Consider the following 17,834-nt stretch of genomic DNA (forward strand, 5'->3'; position numbering starts at 1 on the left):
TTCAAGGTCATTTATCTTATTGCAAATTAATGATATACGTGGATATTACAGCGATAACCTGTATTTAGTAAAGATTCTGTAGACCCTTCGCGAACAATAGGTTAGGGATCCCACATGGCGCGGCTCGGACACTGTCACAGAGGTTAGAAATTCAACATGGAGCGCGTCGGACGATGTCACAGCGGGCAAAGCGGTGCTGACAACTTGGGAATTAGTTTCAAGACCAGGCTAGTGAAAAGATTATTAGTCTGGCTTGGTTAGGTCCCGCTTGTAACAAGACAACTGGGCAGGGGGAAACAAAGTGGTCAACAGGCCCCTAGCATCCCACACACATCACAAGGTACGATGTGATTAATAACCCTGTGACTAATTAAAACATACGCGGCACACACCGTGACTATTTTAAACTGCGAGATTTTCTCATTTTCAACTAAGTTGGCAGCCCAAGCCAGCCAATAGCAACACAAAAAATGGTGGCAAATTTTGAGTTTTACAGTCCCTCCGTTTTAATTCTAGTAAATAAGAATACTTCTAGGGGCTGGTTACTGGGTCGAGGAGAAGCGTTGGTGCCAGGAAACTCATAGTGAGGTTGCGCGTGAATAACCTGCGCACAGCACTCCAGCATATGAGATCCTTGCTCAAGACTAGCAACTCGTAATCGCTCGTACATTCTCACATAACAGATTGCCGCTGTTGTATGCAAAAGTATTCAGCTTTCTCTTTAAATTCAAAAAGCTTTTAGAGTATATTTTTCTTACGTACGATCGATCCATGTGGGAAAATTGTGGCCGAGGACAAATACTCTTTTGACGATCGATGCAATAAAACAATAGTTCGGGGAACGATAGATGCGGAAATTTAACATTGGTTTATATGGAACATTTTTGGGATCGAATAAATTGAACAATGGATACAGGAAAACAACAGTTCCGGGAACGATGCATCGAAGTTCTACTGTAAACGATGTATTTAAATTAGTACAAACTAAATGGGAAATTAATTATGATAATGACGAACATCTCCCGCATCGCAATGAGTTTGAGGATACAAATGATCTTCTTAAAGCCAAATTAAGAAGTGCAATTAAACAAAAGGACATAATTGCATATGCTGACTCACATTATTATCCTTCTAATGACCCAACTTCAAACCATATATGGCTCCCAAAGATTAATCTCCCGCCATTTAATGTATCATTAACACCATGGTTACATTTCAAGGACACATTTGAAAACTTAGTTGTTAAAAATGGTGAACTGAAGAGATATTGAGAAATTTCACTGTTATCTGAACTTCAGGGTGAACATAAAGAAGCCATAAAGAACAAATGCATTTCAGATTCCAACTTCAAAGTTGCTTATAATGTTATAATGAACAGATATCACTCTCCCAAACTGATAGCATCTGAATAATTAAAACAACTTTTAAAATTGCCAACGGAACCCTGATCAAATGAAGTTGAGCTATGTCTGTTAGTCAACATTCCAAGGTGCAATAGATGTCTTAATGCCCATAATGCTCAGCCTAGCACCCACAACATTGCACAACTATCACTCATGTCAGTGGATAGAAAAATTAGATTAGAACATGAAACAAAGCATTCTCACGAGTTTGTAGAGTTAAGGAACTACTCGGCTTCCTAGAAAAACAATGTCAAACTCGTCAACTCTGATTACAGCCCATCTGTTAAACTGACAAGAACATAACTAAGCAAAACCCCAAGACAACTCAACAATCATAAATAGCAATTTCAAAGCAATGTCTTATTTATCCTGAAGAACACAAATTGTACAAATGCCCAGAATTTTTATATTTAAGTTATGTATGTATGTATGTATGTATACCCCACGTTGTTCCATCTTAAGCGATGGGTCGGCGAACTAGGCTTCTCCACCTCCTGCGGTCTCTGAACTTCTCTCCTTCTTCGATGCTTTCCAAAGTATGCCCTCGCTGTTGAATACCAATCTTCACCATGTCCTTGTACCTGAGTCTTGGTCGCCCTCTTGGTCTTTTGTCTTCAAGTTTTAGATCATACATTTGTTTCTCCCATGCGTTGCATATGTCCATACCAACAAATCTCATTTCTGGGCCTGGATTCTACTAACATCTTAATTTCTCATGGTCCATGTTTTGCAACCATAGGTCAGGAGTGGTATGTAATAGGCTTCATATATGACTCTCTTACATTTTGTTGGTACTTTCATGTTCCATATCATGTCTAACTATTTTGTAAAAGTTGCTACCTGCCTGAATTCTGTGGAAAATTTCCTTGTCTACAGAACCAGTATCAGAGATAACACTTCCAAGATATTTGAATTGATGGTTCATCTGTAGCCGTTTCCCCTCCATTCCAATGTGTCCCGCTGGTTGCCCGTATTACTTCATGACCATAACCTCACTTTTCTCTTGGCTGAAGATGGGTCCATATTCTTTAGCAGCTTCTGTCGAGGAGTTTATTTTGTTCTTGAAGGTCTTCTTTAGACTCTCCCCACAAGCATATATCGTCCGCGAACAAGATAACTTTCATTTTCTTACCTCCAATGGTTTGGTGAACTTTTCTCTGAATCTCAAAGTTTAAGTTCTGATCAAAAATTCAAGGTTGTCAAGAAAAACAAAATTTGCACCAACTGCTCAAGTTCAACGCACACCTGGAAACAATGCACATCTCATTCCACATGCAGATTCTGTAACAGATATCACCACACTCTCTTACATGATGACACTAAAAACTCATCACCTCAAGGACACCCTCACGAGTCCTCTGAAGAAACACCTGCTATTAAGATTCCCCAGAAATGATCGTATCATTCTCTGAGAAGCACACCAAAAAATAAAATTCTTCCAAGTACCGCTTTAGTTAAGATGAAGAATGCCCATGGAAGATTCCATTCAGTTCGTGCCATAATGGACAATGGGTCCCAAAGCAATTTCATATCTGAAAATACGGTACAGCTACTAAGGTTAAAGAAAATAAAAAGTCCCATAACTCTGCAAGCATTCAGTGATCTTACATCTCAAGATGTAATGGCGCTCAACGTTCATTGAAATATTCTGAACAGCAAATGAGTAATTCAGTATGGAATGTGCAGTCCTTCACAAGTAGGGTTGCCAGATGTATGGTTTTGCCCGGAAAAATATGTTTGTTCCTCATTTTGTTCCGCGTACGGTGCACCCTTTAAACCGTACCCCCAATGTTCTGTTTTTTTAAATATCGCAGTTTAGACAATAGTATAGTATCGAAAAAGTGCACGGTTATGATCAAAATATTTCTGACCTGACCAATGATCAGCCATCACAGTTGAGAACAGCACCTCTGGCAGTGTGCTAGTGGTACTAGCAGGCATGTAGAGCATGAGTTTCCTCCATTTTATTCTTGAGTTACATTGTGAGCAGACGCAGGACGTGTGCGGTAAACAAGAAATTGCTTTCGCATAGTGCGTTATGTAAACGACAGCTACGTTAACCACATGGAATATTTTGAGTGATAGCCGCAATGGATAAATTTATATATAAACGAGAACGAGAAGAGATCGATGAAGTGGAAGAGAAAGACACAAAGAAGAAAAGGAGGTTGCAGCAGTATTGTTCCATCTGGGAAAAAGATTTCCCAGAATTACAGTACGTCGTGGGTAATAAGTACAATGCGAGTTGCAGAGTGTGTACTGGAGAAGGCTTTTCTATTAGTCATGGCGGAATAATGGATGTATGGCAACATTTCAACAGTGCTTCGCATATGGAGAGGCAGAATGCAGCACGGCATGCAACTGTAGTGAAAAGCTCCCGGTACTTTCAGAATAATTCTTCTGAGTCAGAAAAGGTAAGTGAACATTTTCATTGCAAGAAATGGGTCAGCGTACATTTTCTTAAACGAGTAGGGCTATTTTTCCCTGAAAAGTTCATCAGAACTTATGCTTGTATAATGCTATAAAACACCACCTAAGTTACGCCAGCACAGACTGCAGTGTCAGACTTCTGTCAGAATTGTTTCCGGATTGTTCCCCAGCAAATAAAATATCATGTGGAAGACAAAGTGTGAGGATCTAGTGAAAGCTGTATTATGTCCATATAGTGTGGAATGTGTAACAAAAGAATTAAGAAAACACGCCTTTTTATGGTGTGGGTTTTGATGCTTCAAATAAAGGAAACCAAATATGTTTCCTAATAGCTGTAAGGTATTTCGCCAAAAAACTAGGTATTTGTAACAGAATTATAGACATCTATGAAGATGCGGACGAAATTGCTATAAAAATGTCTCAACAAATTTATAACAGAATTTCACACCCTGGTTTAACCCTTACCACTCGTCTGTTGGGTGAGGCCCGACATTACGATATTCCAGTTCCGGTCGCATGTCGGGGAAGTCCCGGCATGACATTTTATCGCCCACCGCTCGTCTGCCGTCTCTTAGGCGACAAAATACACGATGATATACTGTACTGCCACCTTTTGGTTCCGTGTGGAACTTTGTAGAATCCAGATGCAATTTGACAGTCAGTCAAAAATATATTATTTAGATGGCAGTGTAGCCGTCAGCTGTCCACTCACGCACACGAAAGCTCGAGCGATAGTAAATAAATATTGTTGCCATGTGCTCTTCTAGTCATATATATGTTGTATATGTCAGGCAATACACGAAACTACAGTATTTTTGCACCTCTGTTCCTAATGAATATATCTAATAGCATTTTACGATGCCTAAAAGTGAACTGAAGATGGTCAGTTTGTGTACCGTAACCCAACATGTACCTGATGCTGACGGCTGGCACAATTATAAATCAATAGATCCAGATTTCAAGAAATCGCCGTTTATAGTGGTTTTAGCCTACAATCTACCGAGAGGTATGAAACCACAGACTGAATAGTTTTTTTCAATTGATTTTTAGCGATAATTTGTACACTGAAATTAACGAAACCGATCGGTATGCGATGATAATAATAATAATAATAATAATAATAATAATAATATAAAAATGCAAAATAATTTGTCTTAAATTTCACGTATTGCTTTTATTTGCTCCAGTATACGTGTGTATACGTGTATAGCCTAACTACATCATTTAAAAGCAAGTGCTATCTCCAAAATCGTGAAAGATGAATACAGGCCATATAAGATAAAAATGTACATTTAAAATACGAGTAGTAGAGACAACACAGAGAACTTTAATTCGAGGGGTAAGGGTTAATGTTGTCCCAGATCTCAAGGTATATGCTAACAACACAAATTCTAATTTTGAGAAAAAGAATTCTGTATATGTACACCTAAAAGCAGAAAATCCAACCTTGGTTACAAGTCTAATTGTTGTGCACATGTTGTTCACAATTCATGTAAAGCTGGGATGAATTCTATGTCAATTAATATTGAAATGTTGATAGTTAAAAGTATTCAATTACTTTTCAAATTCAGCAAAAAGAGTTTCACACCTAAAAGAATTTCAGTTTTTGATATTGAATACACTAATTTGTTAAGACGTGCCAACAAGATAGCTTTCTATAAAGCCTGCTATTGAAAGACTGCTGAGAAACCTCCCAGCGATAGTATCTTATTTTTTAAAGTGGTGATGACTGTCCAGTATTCATTAAGAAAAATTTGTTAGGTTCCTCAGAATCAGATTCTGGTAAGCAAACACTTCTAGTCTACATTTTTTTACATTTAGCAAATGTTTTCCATAAGGCAGTTCTTAGTCTTGAAAATACTGTAGTGATCTGGCAGTCTGTGAGGTATATACTGTTGTGAAAAATTTGAAAATGCAACTGGAACAGAGAATGGGGGAATCATGTTTTGGTTACAAAGTGACTTGCACATTAAATAAATTGAATGATTTGTTTACTGGGGAAGTTACGGTTTGTGAAAATGATTTTGTACATGTCTATGAGGTTTGTGTTAATTATCTATGTAAATGGTTTGATTTTAGTGATGATTCATAATGTTTTTTCACTGATGAATTGCATAACTCTAGAAAGCTCACATCAGCACAGCAAGATTTTAAAGTAAGTGGAGACACTAGGTTTACAGGAAATGCTGAATATTGATGACACGTGTTCAGAAGTTGTAGAAATAGTCAATTTGTTTTCTGGTGAGAGTGGTGCTGGTGAAAAGCTAAAACTAACTTTCCTAAGAAAAATAATACCAGATAGGTGGGTATATGTCACCGGCTTAATTGGCCCAGAAAAACTGAAGAAAATTTTGATGGTAGGGCTACTTAAGATTGTCTTTGGTATATTTCCATCGAATGCATATACTGAAAGAGTATTTTCAGTAATGGCAATAAAATGGAGAGATGACAGAAACAGATGCTCGGTAGATTTAATTAAAAATGAACTTCTTGTGTACTTCAACTATGATGAGAATTGTAAGGAATTTCTCAAGAAAGTTTTGTTGAATAAGAAACTGTTACAAATTGCTTCTTCAAATGACAAGTACTTGCGAAATGTTCATTTCAATGTAAAGACTAACGCATCATTAGTTTGTAATAAATTAAGTACCTACATATTTCACCTTGACGCTGTTATATTATTACCGGTATTTAGTTGTTAATATAACCCTGGTCTTTTCTCTTAATCATGGCTATGGTGCCTTAATTTTGCGCTATATGGCAAGGAAATTGAAGTGTTCCTTATTTGCTATCTGGAATCGAGAGACTGTTCCTTACTTGCCATCCGGAAATCTGGCAACCCCATTCCCAAGATTACTCGTAATATCCAAGCATCGTACATAAACCTACAAAACTGGAACATCCCACAAGAATAGGTTCTAAAGCTGGAGAGCAAATGTTGTCCTCAATACCCTGTTATGCAGAACACACATTCAGAGAATATCAGTAGTCGCAAGGCAAAAGCAACAATGAACAAACGTCATCTAATACTCTTTTCGTCAGATCTGATTTGTAACTGGAGAGCCAACTGCAGAAGTTTTGGAAACTAGAAGAATTCAAATAATCCATTTGGAAGAAGAATGGGAATGCAAAAAAGACCATTTTTCCCTAGAGCCCATTTTATTTTTTTGCACTGGACTTTATTGCCTATCAGGAATAATAAAATAACTGTGAATAGAGATGGAAATGCTTTTAAGGAACACTAACAGCACACACTTACCAAGGCAAGTTCTGGATCTTCATTGGGATCAACTCCAAACTCAAATCCAGACCCCCCAAGGCCAGCAGCTCCCATTCCATCTTCTCCCTGCAACATAAAAATAGTCATCAACTTACCAGTTCACAAGAAATATAATCCAAGTCATTCCCGCAGAATTAGGTAAATGAAATAATAAAGCGACTACAAACAATTTACTGATGAAATTCAGTCTAGTTTGACACTTTCTACAACTGTTCAATATCTATGTTCAGTTCTGCTAGATGGGAATTTAGAATTACCATTTGAACACCACTATTGTCGGAAGAACAGAATTTTATTCATCACATAGACGTTTTATTTTATCTCATAACTAGGGGCCGTATTTTTTGGTAATAACGATATTCACAAGTTTTTGTATATCGTCTTTCTTGTCTATATATGACTTCCCAGGTTCTAAAAATACCGTATTTTAGCAAAATGAACTTGCGAAATATCGTGAAATTTGATTTATTGCGCGAATTGCACAAATAACCCCGAAATATACACCACTTGGTGCAAAAAATGCGAAATGGTACCGGAAGAGCTCTCCAATAAAAGCTTAAATGCTTCTGAGCACTTGACCATTGTAGTTTCCTTCTCATTTGCTTAATAGCGCAGTATATTCTCCACACAAATGCACACAAAGCGGTACGCACAGTGTATCGAAAGTATGTGTATTCAGTTCCGCGATTTCTAAGGCAGTCGATAAAAATCAATATCTGTTATAGATTACAGCAAATAGCGTTGTGGTCGTAACAAGATACAAGACCGGTCGTGGATACAGCAGCGCACAATGAGAGTTCGTTACTTACGAAACTTTATCGGCAAATGTCCAACATTTAAGTATAAAAATACCGAAAACTGAAGTCACAACAGGTTTTTCGAGGGCCGAAGAATACAACAGTGAGGGGTTCTATGTATTTGATGCTGCAAGAAAGATTCTAATGTATCAATAGTGTACCGGTAATATTTGTAAAGTTGAAATGTACAATGCACACAGCAGAGAATCAGAATGAAGCAAATGAACATAATTCTAAGTGGTAAATAACAATCGGCGATACTTTACAGATCGTAAAGGTGTTGAAAAATTATAGAGAGCAATTTGTAATGGACATAAAAAAAGTATTCATGCAAGCCAACATGCCTCCAGAAAAATAGGATAATCCTAGCATGAGGAAGGGAATGAATATTAAAGGAAAGATAAATAATACTGTCCTTACTGTAAAATATGATGGTATTGGTAGGCCTATTGTAAATAAATCGCCTGTTTGAATAGTAATAATGTTATTGTTTCTATGTCCCAGTAACTACTTTTACGTTTTCCAGAGACGCCGAGATACCGGAATGTTGTCCCGCAGGAGTTATTTTACATGGCAGTAAACTAGTGACACGAGGCTGACCTATTTGAACTCCTTCAAATACCACCGGACTGAGCCAGAATCAAACCTGCCAAACTGGGGTCAGAAAGCCAGCGCTTTAACCATCTGAGCTACTCATCCCCGACCAGGGAAAAAGAACATATCCATGAACATCTTCCAGAGCTATATGACTTTGAAAAATACACTGAAACCACATCTGGTTGAGGAAGTGAAAGAAGACAGTGTTAGCCAAGTTTTAGGAAGTTTTATAAAAGACCACAGTGAATTTAAATCCAAGTGTTCGCAAGCTTTATGGTTTCCGACGTCTAATGTGGTCAGTGAGAGGAGCTTCTCTGCTTACACAAAGACACTTTCTGTCGCACAACTCTGCATCCTGATAATGTTGAAACCATCTTAGTTTGCACTTTGGAGACAAGTAATTCAACGTCTGAAAATGTAGGCTATGTATAAATGTATATTACAGGGCAGATTACCTAACTTCATTTCGAAGTATCAGTGATTTATATATTTATTTCTATAAAAATTGCATATTTGGTGTTTCTAAGATTTAATAACAATGATACATTACAGGAGTTTACTTTAAAACCCCTTATATCAAAGTTAGTTACTTTGTTTTTTTTTTTTTTTTTTTGCTAGGGGCTTTACGTCGCACCGACACAGATAGGAAATTGATTTTAGTACTAGGTACAATAAATAAATATTTGATACATCTCAAGATACGATAGTATGCATCACAGATTTCAGAGGTTAGTTTATTACCACGTCGGGTTAAATTTCAGAAAGCTGTTATCTCAAAAAATTTACAGCGTAATTATTATTATTTTGCTGGGACGTACAATATGTTTCCATAATACGTGCATGATGAAGTATTTGGTTTTTTGCGTATCTGCCATACGCTACCACAAGGAAGATTTCGCAGGAAACATCGATCAGTATAACAATTTATTTCACGAAATACCTACCGAAATAGTGTCAGTTTTAACACCGAAATCAACAGTTTTATTTCACCAAAAAATAAGGGCCCTACTCATAACAAGACACAAGCCCTAATACGTTTAAAGGACGAGTTTCCGCAAGCTAATGTATCCAATACGTGTGCATAAGACTTAACATCAAGATCAAAATAAACTTTTAACACAACAGTTAAAAGTTGTATTCGAATTTAGTGTTGTAAACTTTAAATGCAAATGTAATATAGCCTAGAATAGTTTTAACTTTCAATTTTGCACAGTGAAACATTTTTAATCGCTGCACTTTTTGCCAGTTTTGGTAACTGGTCCCTTGTTTGAATTATGTTGGTGTGTTTTATTTTGTATTATAGAAAGTTGTGTGTTGAAACTCTATTCATGTCCTGTCGATCAAAGACTTTGACAGAATTGACCATTGCGATTCGAGTATTAATGGTGCTCGCTGAGTCGCTAAGCATGCTGGGATTTGTAGGAATGTAAACAACAAAAATGACTTCATGACCGGCGGATGTTGTGCGCGTGTTAACTGCCAAAGTATGAAGCAAATCTCCGCCTTTATTCAGGGAGCTCCGTAGAGTATCACAATAAAATGAATAAAGCAAATTCGTACGAGATGATAGAAGAGAAAGTTCTCAAGGAAGTGGACAGCTTTTATATTTATTACTGTATGATAACCTGTAAGTCAACACCATCCGCAATGTTCGATTTATGACGATCTTTGCATATTATTATTATTATTATTAGTAGTAGTAGTAGTAGTAGTAGCAAATTCTCCCATTATTGGAAGCAAATAACACGATCAATATTATTATTGAATTCCTAATATGTTTTCGTGCAATAAGGTACGAATTTCTTTTGCACTGCTATCATTTTCTATTCAAATCCTGTGCATAAATGCAATATAACATAACCTCTGCAAATGATGTTAAGACAGTAAATACATTACAAAAAATTATGTAGAAGAATATCGCAATCTTTTTTTCCATGTAAATTACGCCTTACTGCATGTTTCTCTTCCCTTTAAGAATATATCACACTGCTAGTCCAAGAACCACAACTGCTGGTTGACTTTCCTCCACATTAAAACAAAATTCTATCAAACCTTGCCGAATCTTTTCAAATCTTGTCAAACCTTCAGCAATGTTGAACAGTCTTTGACAAATTTTTCTTGTGAAGTACTGAACTGAAAAAAAAATGTGATGGTGTACAAGAGGCATTTTTAGTCGTATATTTCTGAAGGCTAGATTTAAATTGAACACGATCGACCATCCATATCGATTTCTCACTACGTCCACTATCCACACTAGCGAGCTATCTCGCGCTACCCATTATTAATCCCTGTTGACTGGTGAAAAAAATAATATTCACGTTCGGAACGAGAGAGAACATGCCTTCATAATTCTCCTTCATAAGTGCGTAAATAACGTGACAGATAGCTTTCGTTAGCTCGGTCAAAATAAAGGCTGAAATAAACAACTGATTTCAGTAATAACTATGTAATTGGCCTAACATACCTCTAAGTACCTGTACCGGTTTTCGGAGACGCCGAGCTGTCAAAATTTTGTCCTGCAGGAGTTCTTTTATGTACCAATAAACCTATGAACACGAGGCTGATGTATATCAGAACCTTCAAATACCATCGGACTGAGCCAGGATTGAACCTACCAAGTTGGGGTCAGAAGGCCAGTGCCTCAACTGTCTGAACCACTCAGCCCGGAAATTGATTTTAGTACTAGGTACAATAAATAAATATTTGATACATCTCAAGATACGATAGTATGCATCACAGATTTCAGAGGTTAGTTTATTACCACCTCGGGTTAAATTTCAGAAAGCTGTTATCTCAAAAAATTTACAGCATAATTATTATTATTTTGCTGGGACGTACAATATGTTTCCATGATACGTGCATGATGAAGTATTTGGTTTTTTGCGTATCTTTTCTGAAATTTAGGGAAAATCGGTTATAACGACAATCTGCTATAGTAAGTAAATTTTTGCCGTTGTAAATTCTCGCCATAACAGACTTCTACTGTATTTGCAAAAGGAGACAAGTCATGACATGTAAAATGTTCAGAAGCATGAAAACCTGTCCAGGTTTAAGGTGCATGAACATGGGTACAAATACACTGAGCCCTAGAAGAACAAACACCTATACATTCATTCCAAATTAACTGTCTGTAAACAGAATAACATATTTCTAATATAGATTTACAGTCACAGATTTGGAATGATACTTTCAATTCTGTTAGAAATGCCATTTCCCAGTATTCAATGGAAAGAGTAATCATTTTATAAAACTTACGTTGTAATTTCTTATAATTTATGTACAACTTAAAATTGATCAAGGGAACATGAACCAGCAATAAGTTTTTGTTATACTCTTCAGAATGGTAAATCGGATCCACACAACAAATTATTTCTCATTACACCAGCTAACTACCATGTGATTCATCATGGAACACTGCACACTATTTTGAACTGTTTGTAAGACTCAGTTCATCATAAGCCTCCCTATCTTCTACCAGATAAAAGCAAGCTGTATTAGTTATCAATGCAAAATTAACATGAAATGCTTCTCAACACAATTTTAAAGTAACTATCTTATCTCACTAAGGACTCCGATACTGCTCTTCATTTCAGTCCACCTTATCCTCTGCATTCTTCTTCACATCCACATTTCAACTGCCTCTAGCTTTTTCTTTTCTTGCATTCCTAATGTCCAGCGTTCGCAACCATACATAAGCACGCCCCATACAATGGTTTTTGCACTGGCCTTCCGAGTTTGAATATCTATATATTTGTTGGCTAGCAGATGCTTTTTATCTTGGAATGCTCTCTTTCCCATTGCTATCCTCTTCGTGACTTCTGATATGCTCCGATTATCACTCGTGATCTGGGTTCCAAGGTAACAAAAGTTTCACTTGTTCAATTTTAAATTAAATTCTTTCAAGGTCCACCTATTGAATACAATGACGTTTTATTGTGATTCAATCACATGTCGAATGGTACTAGTTTCGGCATCTATGTGCCATCAACAGCCTTAAGTACAAATTAAACAATATATATATGCCAATATATTCCAATGAAATTCATAACTTGTTCAATTTTATCAAGGCCAATTTTGAAGCGTGTTATAGGTGTTTTCTCGTATTTACATATTGCCATGGTTTTTGTTTTCCTTGTATTAATTTTGAGGTTCAATTTGCCTCAAGTTTCTGCTAATATACTGATAATTCTCTGCATACTTTTACCCGTTTCCGCTAGTGATGTGGCCACCAGGAAACGAACCACACTTCTCTGCTCTTCATTGCTTGCCTCCATTTGTACAGCTGGACAAACACACTAGACCAGTCCGCACACAAAGACAAAACCCAACAACTGTGTGCACCTGTGAATTGTCACTATGCAGTTCTCCTACCACAGCGATGGCAATATTGATACATAACAGTGTTGCCATCTTCTGCGTGTAATGTGTGTTATGGCAGGTGTTCGATTTTCATTTCACTGCCCCTCATATTTTAGTTTTCGGATACTGGCCTGATTTTGGTCCCCAAAATGATCAGCCTGTCTTCTTGGCACAGTGCAAGTGTTCTATTTGTTCATGCCAGCAGCATACAAAACTACATCACGACTGCCGTTAAGTTTTTGCAAATGCGACCATCACGGTTAAAACTGTGCATCATAATGAATGTTTTCTTACCCATCACTAAGCACTATCCACATACATATGCAAAAATAATTAGCAGAGACCGTGTTCATCTCCCACGTGGTTACTACAAGCGTACCAGCAATGCTTCCATAGACTAACACTGTGTAGCTGCCAAGCAATTTTGTTACTGCCACTTGTGCTTCTCAGCTGCAGCCTACACACTGATGATCGTCTGTTGAAACAACATATACTCCCTTGACCGTACATTTCACACAAACGTAAATAAAAAAACACATTGATGACAAACCTTTCACACAACTATGACAGGAAAATTATGCAAACTCCCCCCCACCAAACTTCCACTTCAAAATTAATGGTGGAAAAATTATGCAGGTAGAGGGTATTTGGGCTAAGGTTAGGAAAAATAAATGTTGCTACAGCCTATTTGGAAGGCTATCCTTGCATTTAACTTAAACTGAAATGCAATAGCACAGAACACCATTTTTAGGATAGCTGAGAATAGGATTTTAACAAACTTCTCATTTATATTTTCCAGGTGCATAAGAGTTCCTGTCACTTATCTTACATTCATAGCTGAACTGGAAAAAGGATTCATGCCAACGAGGCAGGAAGAAACAGAGCTAACCCTTTGACAACTGTGGCAGACCCAGTAATTTTTATTACATTGAGTGAATAGAATTTACAGTCCTGAACAGTTTAATGAACTCCTGAACAGTTTAATGAACTTGGTGGTGGTGAAAATTCCCTTGGTACATTTATCTCAACACGGCACGTTTATTTCATGTGATTTTGGGAAAAAAATATGTGCAAAGTATTAAATTTTTTAATTTTATATTTTTGCTATCATTATAGCTGTACCAAACTACAGTAAGTAGAATAAAGAATATGACTGTTAACATACCTGAATAACTGGAGAAGAGATGAGAGCATCTGATAAATGAGGACCTGGAGGAACAGTAACAAGATGACTTCCTATTCCATCTTTTCCATTCAGTGTGTTGATGAATGCTGTGAGCAAGTCATTGTTTGGTACCTAGACATCATGGAATAGGAAATTAGCCATATGCAAAAGGGAAGATAAACTCAAAGATTGCCTTACAAATCATTAAAACACTACTAGAGACAATGATTTTAAACCAATTTAATCAAAGCCCCATATCTGGCTTGCAGATCTATTGTCATGTCTGCTTTGTCTGGAGTAATTTCTCCTCTGAAAATGAGTATGACGATCAGCCAGTTACATAGCTGCCAACTTTTAGAAATAAAAAAAATATGGAGATGTTTTAATTCTTGGATTTTATCACATATACTGCGCCACAGTCTAAGTGAAAAAAGGACAGGATAAAAGGCATACATATCTACAGTTACAATGTGAATTGAAATTAAATTTAAAATCTTAAAACTAAAAAAACATATAAAATAGTCACAAGAAAATGTACCTAATCACTCTCATACACATACATACGAATAATAATGCGGCCAAACCTTGATATCGCGAACCTCCATTACACAAATTTTCAGTATCTCAAAGTAACTTAAGTTTTCCGGCCGTTTGTCCTATTCTTCATGTGTATTTATTTCTCTATTGCTCGAAATTCAGTTACACGAATTTCTTGATTTCTCGAAGCAAACATTTCCTTCCTTGAAGCAAAATATACTCTGTAATTGGAATTTTATGCAACATTAACTGTGCAATACACATCTGTGGTTTGCGAGGAACAGTTAACAAGTAAAGAAAGGGTTACAGTGAAGCTGGCATCTAATATGACGGGAATCGAAAAACTCGAACTTCTAGCGATCGGAAAATCGGCAAAGCTTCCCTGTTTCTGGGGTGTCAATCGCCAGTTAAGTAGAAAAGCAAACTCAGAAGTCGCGGATGACAAGCTCCATTTACGAAACTCAGCAGCGTGGTATTGACGAGAAGATTTAACGTGAAGGGAGGAAAGGTTAACCGCAACAAACAGAAGAGACTAATGGATTTTTTTCCAAAGGTGGTAATGGAACTATATTTCTTGTTTCACTACTGTATGTACTGTATCCTGTCTTCTAAAAAGTTACTATAATAAGTGTTACAATTAAAGTGATGTAAAATAGTTTCTTCGTATATTTGTAAGTACTGTTAAAAATAATGTATTCCGTAAAAGACCGTAGATACATATGATTCAATTATGTGATATACATGCTCAAAAATGGAATTCTCTATATCTCAAAATTTTGATAACTCGAAATAAAATTTATCTCCCGAGATGATTCGAAATATCGAAGTTCCACTGTATTTACATCACATAGACGCACGCAACAAAACACATAATAGTTTCCTTTATTAGACTGTAAAATGAATGGAAATTACATTTTATAGGTATCTCTGAACACTTGGTAATAATGTTTGTTAAGTTTTTTGGCCATAACGTGAAGAGAAAATAGCAGAAACTGTCACCGACAGAACTTACTCATTCAACTCTTTAAAATTATGAAGTAAGAATAAACAAAAATGCACTGAAATACGCAAAACTACTACATACAAAATGGATCGGTATGTTGCATACATTATTAACAAGACAAGGGGAAAAGCACAGAACCGTTACAAAAAACACGTGGTCTACAACTCCAATGAAATGACGCACAGAAACGATATTAATAGTGTGCAAACCACACATTAAGAAACTCATTCTTTCGTTCCGATTAACTGAGTCGCTAGTGCGCGCTAGCCTGTCTCGCTTGTAGGACGATTGCCGTCCCGAATCCCCAGCCGTAAAGCACACATGCTGCTGTAGCGAGCACGAAACACGATACACTAAAGCAACGGACGATACACTCGCGAAATAAAGCATCAAATAAATTCGCTAGAAAATGAAGTTGGGTAAATTACACAAGCACATAAGAATTTATCTTTTATCCTAGAGAAAGAGTATTGACCATACTGGAGATAATATTGGTCAGAAATAAGAATTAAAAATGAATCGGAAAATCGGAAGACGAGTTAAAAAACGGAAAGTTTCTGGGTAAATCGGAAGGGTTGGCAGATATGCAGTTAGGCTATTGTGTCCAACTTTACTCCAGACTCCAAATAAGTGTTACAGAGCCACTGTAATTGTCTTACTGGGAACACGATTCTACTTTCTCAGCATTACACTTCCTCCTTTTAATTTACTTGATCATCCTTCTCAGAACAATGCCCACATTATTTAACATCCATATAAACTCCTCAGGTAATTTTCCCAAAATACCTATGCGACCACAAAAGTAGATTTCCAGCATCTTGGGCCCAATAGTCCACGATAATTTGAAGACAAGACCACCTTACAATTTGCTTCAGATGCTGAGTGAAAGAAATGACTGCATTTCTTAGCTATCATACCTCAGTTTTTAAATGGATAAAAATGTTCACTATTTTATTATTTGTACAGGACTTTTTGGAATCACTTTAGCTACCTGAGCAACCACGTCAACATAAAATTTTTATCTTTTCAGTTATTACCTTTGTCCAGATGAACTTAATCATCTTAGTATTATGAGTAAAGTTTTCATTACCAGCATTTCATTCTGAACAACTTTATTGTGACTATATGAAGTAATAATAGATACCTGCTGTTTTGACAAGATCAAGAAATAAATGTACTGTATTGTTAATTCCTTCAGATTAATGCTCTATCTGGTAGCTAAAGGTATAAACTTCATATACTTTATTGCTCAGATGATTTTTTTTTTTTTTTTTTTTTTGCTAGTTGTTTTACGTCATACCGACACAGATAGGTCTTCTGGCGACGATGGGACAGGAAAGATCCAGGAGTGGGAAGGAAGCGACTGTGGCCTTAATTAAGGTACTATTTGCCTGGTGTGAAAATGGGAAACCACGGAAAACCATTTTCAGGGCTGCCAACAGTGGGGTTCGAACCTACTATCTCCCGAATACTGGATACTGGCCACACTTAAGCGAATGCAGCTATCGAGCTCGGTAGATTTGTTCTTAACATAGTTTTGCAGGAAATAAATTTTGACCAAATGCCCTCAATCACTGATGTAAAGTTTTGCGTCAAGTGACTGATTGATTTTGCTATTTCATGTTGTATGCTTTTACACAGAATATTCTTTTGGAACATTTTACACGTGCAATTTATGGCGTAGTGTTTAAAATCTTCTGCTCTATTTAGTCGTGAAATTGCAGGCATTTGCGAAAGAGGTCTGAACTAATGTAATCAATATAACACACAATGCGGTATTTGAATTTGATAGAATATAATACTGTATTTAAATGAGCAATAAAATTGGATAAAAAGTACCATACTCTATACCGCACTGAAATTTTTTTAAAAGTAAACTGAATCACTAAATGATAATTTTGTTGGCTAGTCAAGTGATGCAAAACAAAAAATTAAGGAACCGCAATAAAGCATTAAAATGACCAGGCGCCATTATTTCAGATTATGATAATATATTTAAGGGTTGGCATCAGGAAGGGCATCCGGCCGTAAAACAGGGCCAAATCCACAAGTGCTACACAGTTCGCACCCACGACCCCACTGATGTGGGGAAAGAGCTGTAGAAAAAGAAGAAGAAAATATGTTTAACCCATTCACATACCACTTAACTGAACTTATTTATGCCTTGGTGTACCATTTATTTTCATTACTTTACATGATATCACTGACACTGAAAAACAGTGGTGTATACTGAGGGCTACCAAAGCTATCGGCGAAACCCAAA

General features: G+C 36.7%; 1 protein-coding gene across 2 annotated transcripts in view; it reads right to left on the bottom strand.

Annotated features, from left to right (window-relative positions):
- Rpn10 (regulatory particle non-ATPase 10) overlaps nucleotides 1-17,834 on the bottom strand; it is a 106,620-nt gene that overhangs the window by 68,591 nt on the left and 20,195 nt on the right. For both annotated transcript variants that reach the window (XM_067135459.2, XM_067135458.2), the window contains exons 5-6: nucleotides 14,032-14,163; nucleotides 7,093-7,179 (exon numbers count right to left, since the gene is read on the bottom strand). In XM_067135459.2, the coding sequence (XP_066991560.1) occupies nucleotides 7,093-7,179; nucleotides 14,032-14,163 (219 nt within the window). The remainder of the gene's footprint in view (nucleotides 1-7,092; nucleotides 7,180-14,031; nucleotides 14,164-17,834) is intronic.

Source organism: Anabrus simplex, chromosome 1 (assembly GCF_040414725.1).
Source record: "Anabrus simplex isolate iqAnaSimp1 chromosome 1, ASM4041472v1, whole genome shotgun sequence".
Taxonomy (NCBI): Eukaryota; Metazoa; Arthropoda; class Insecta; order Orthoptera; family Tettigoniidae; genus Anabrus; species Anabrus simplex.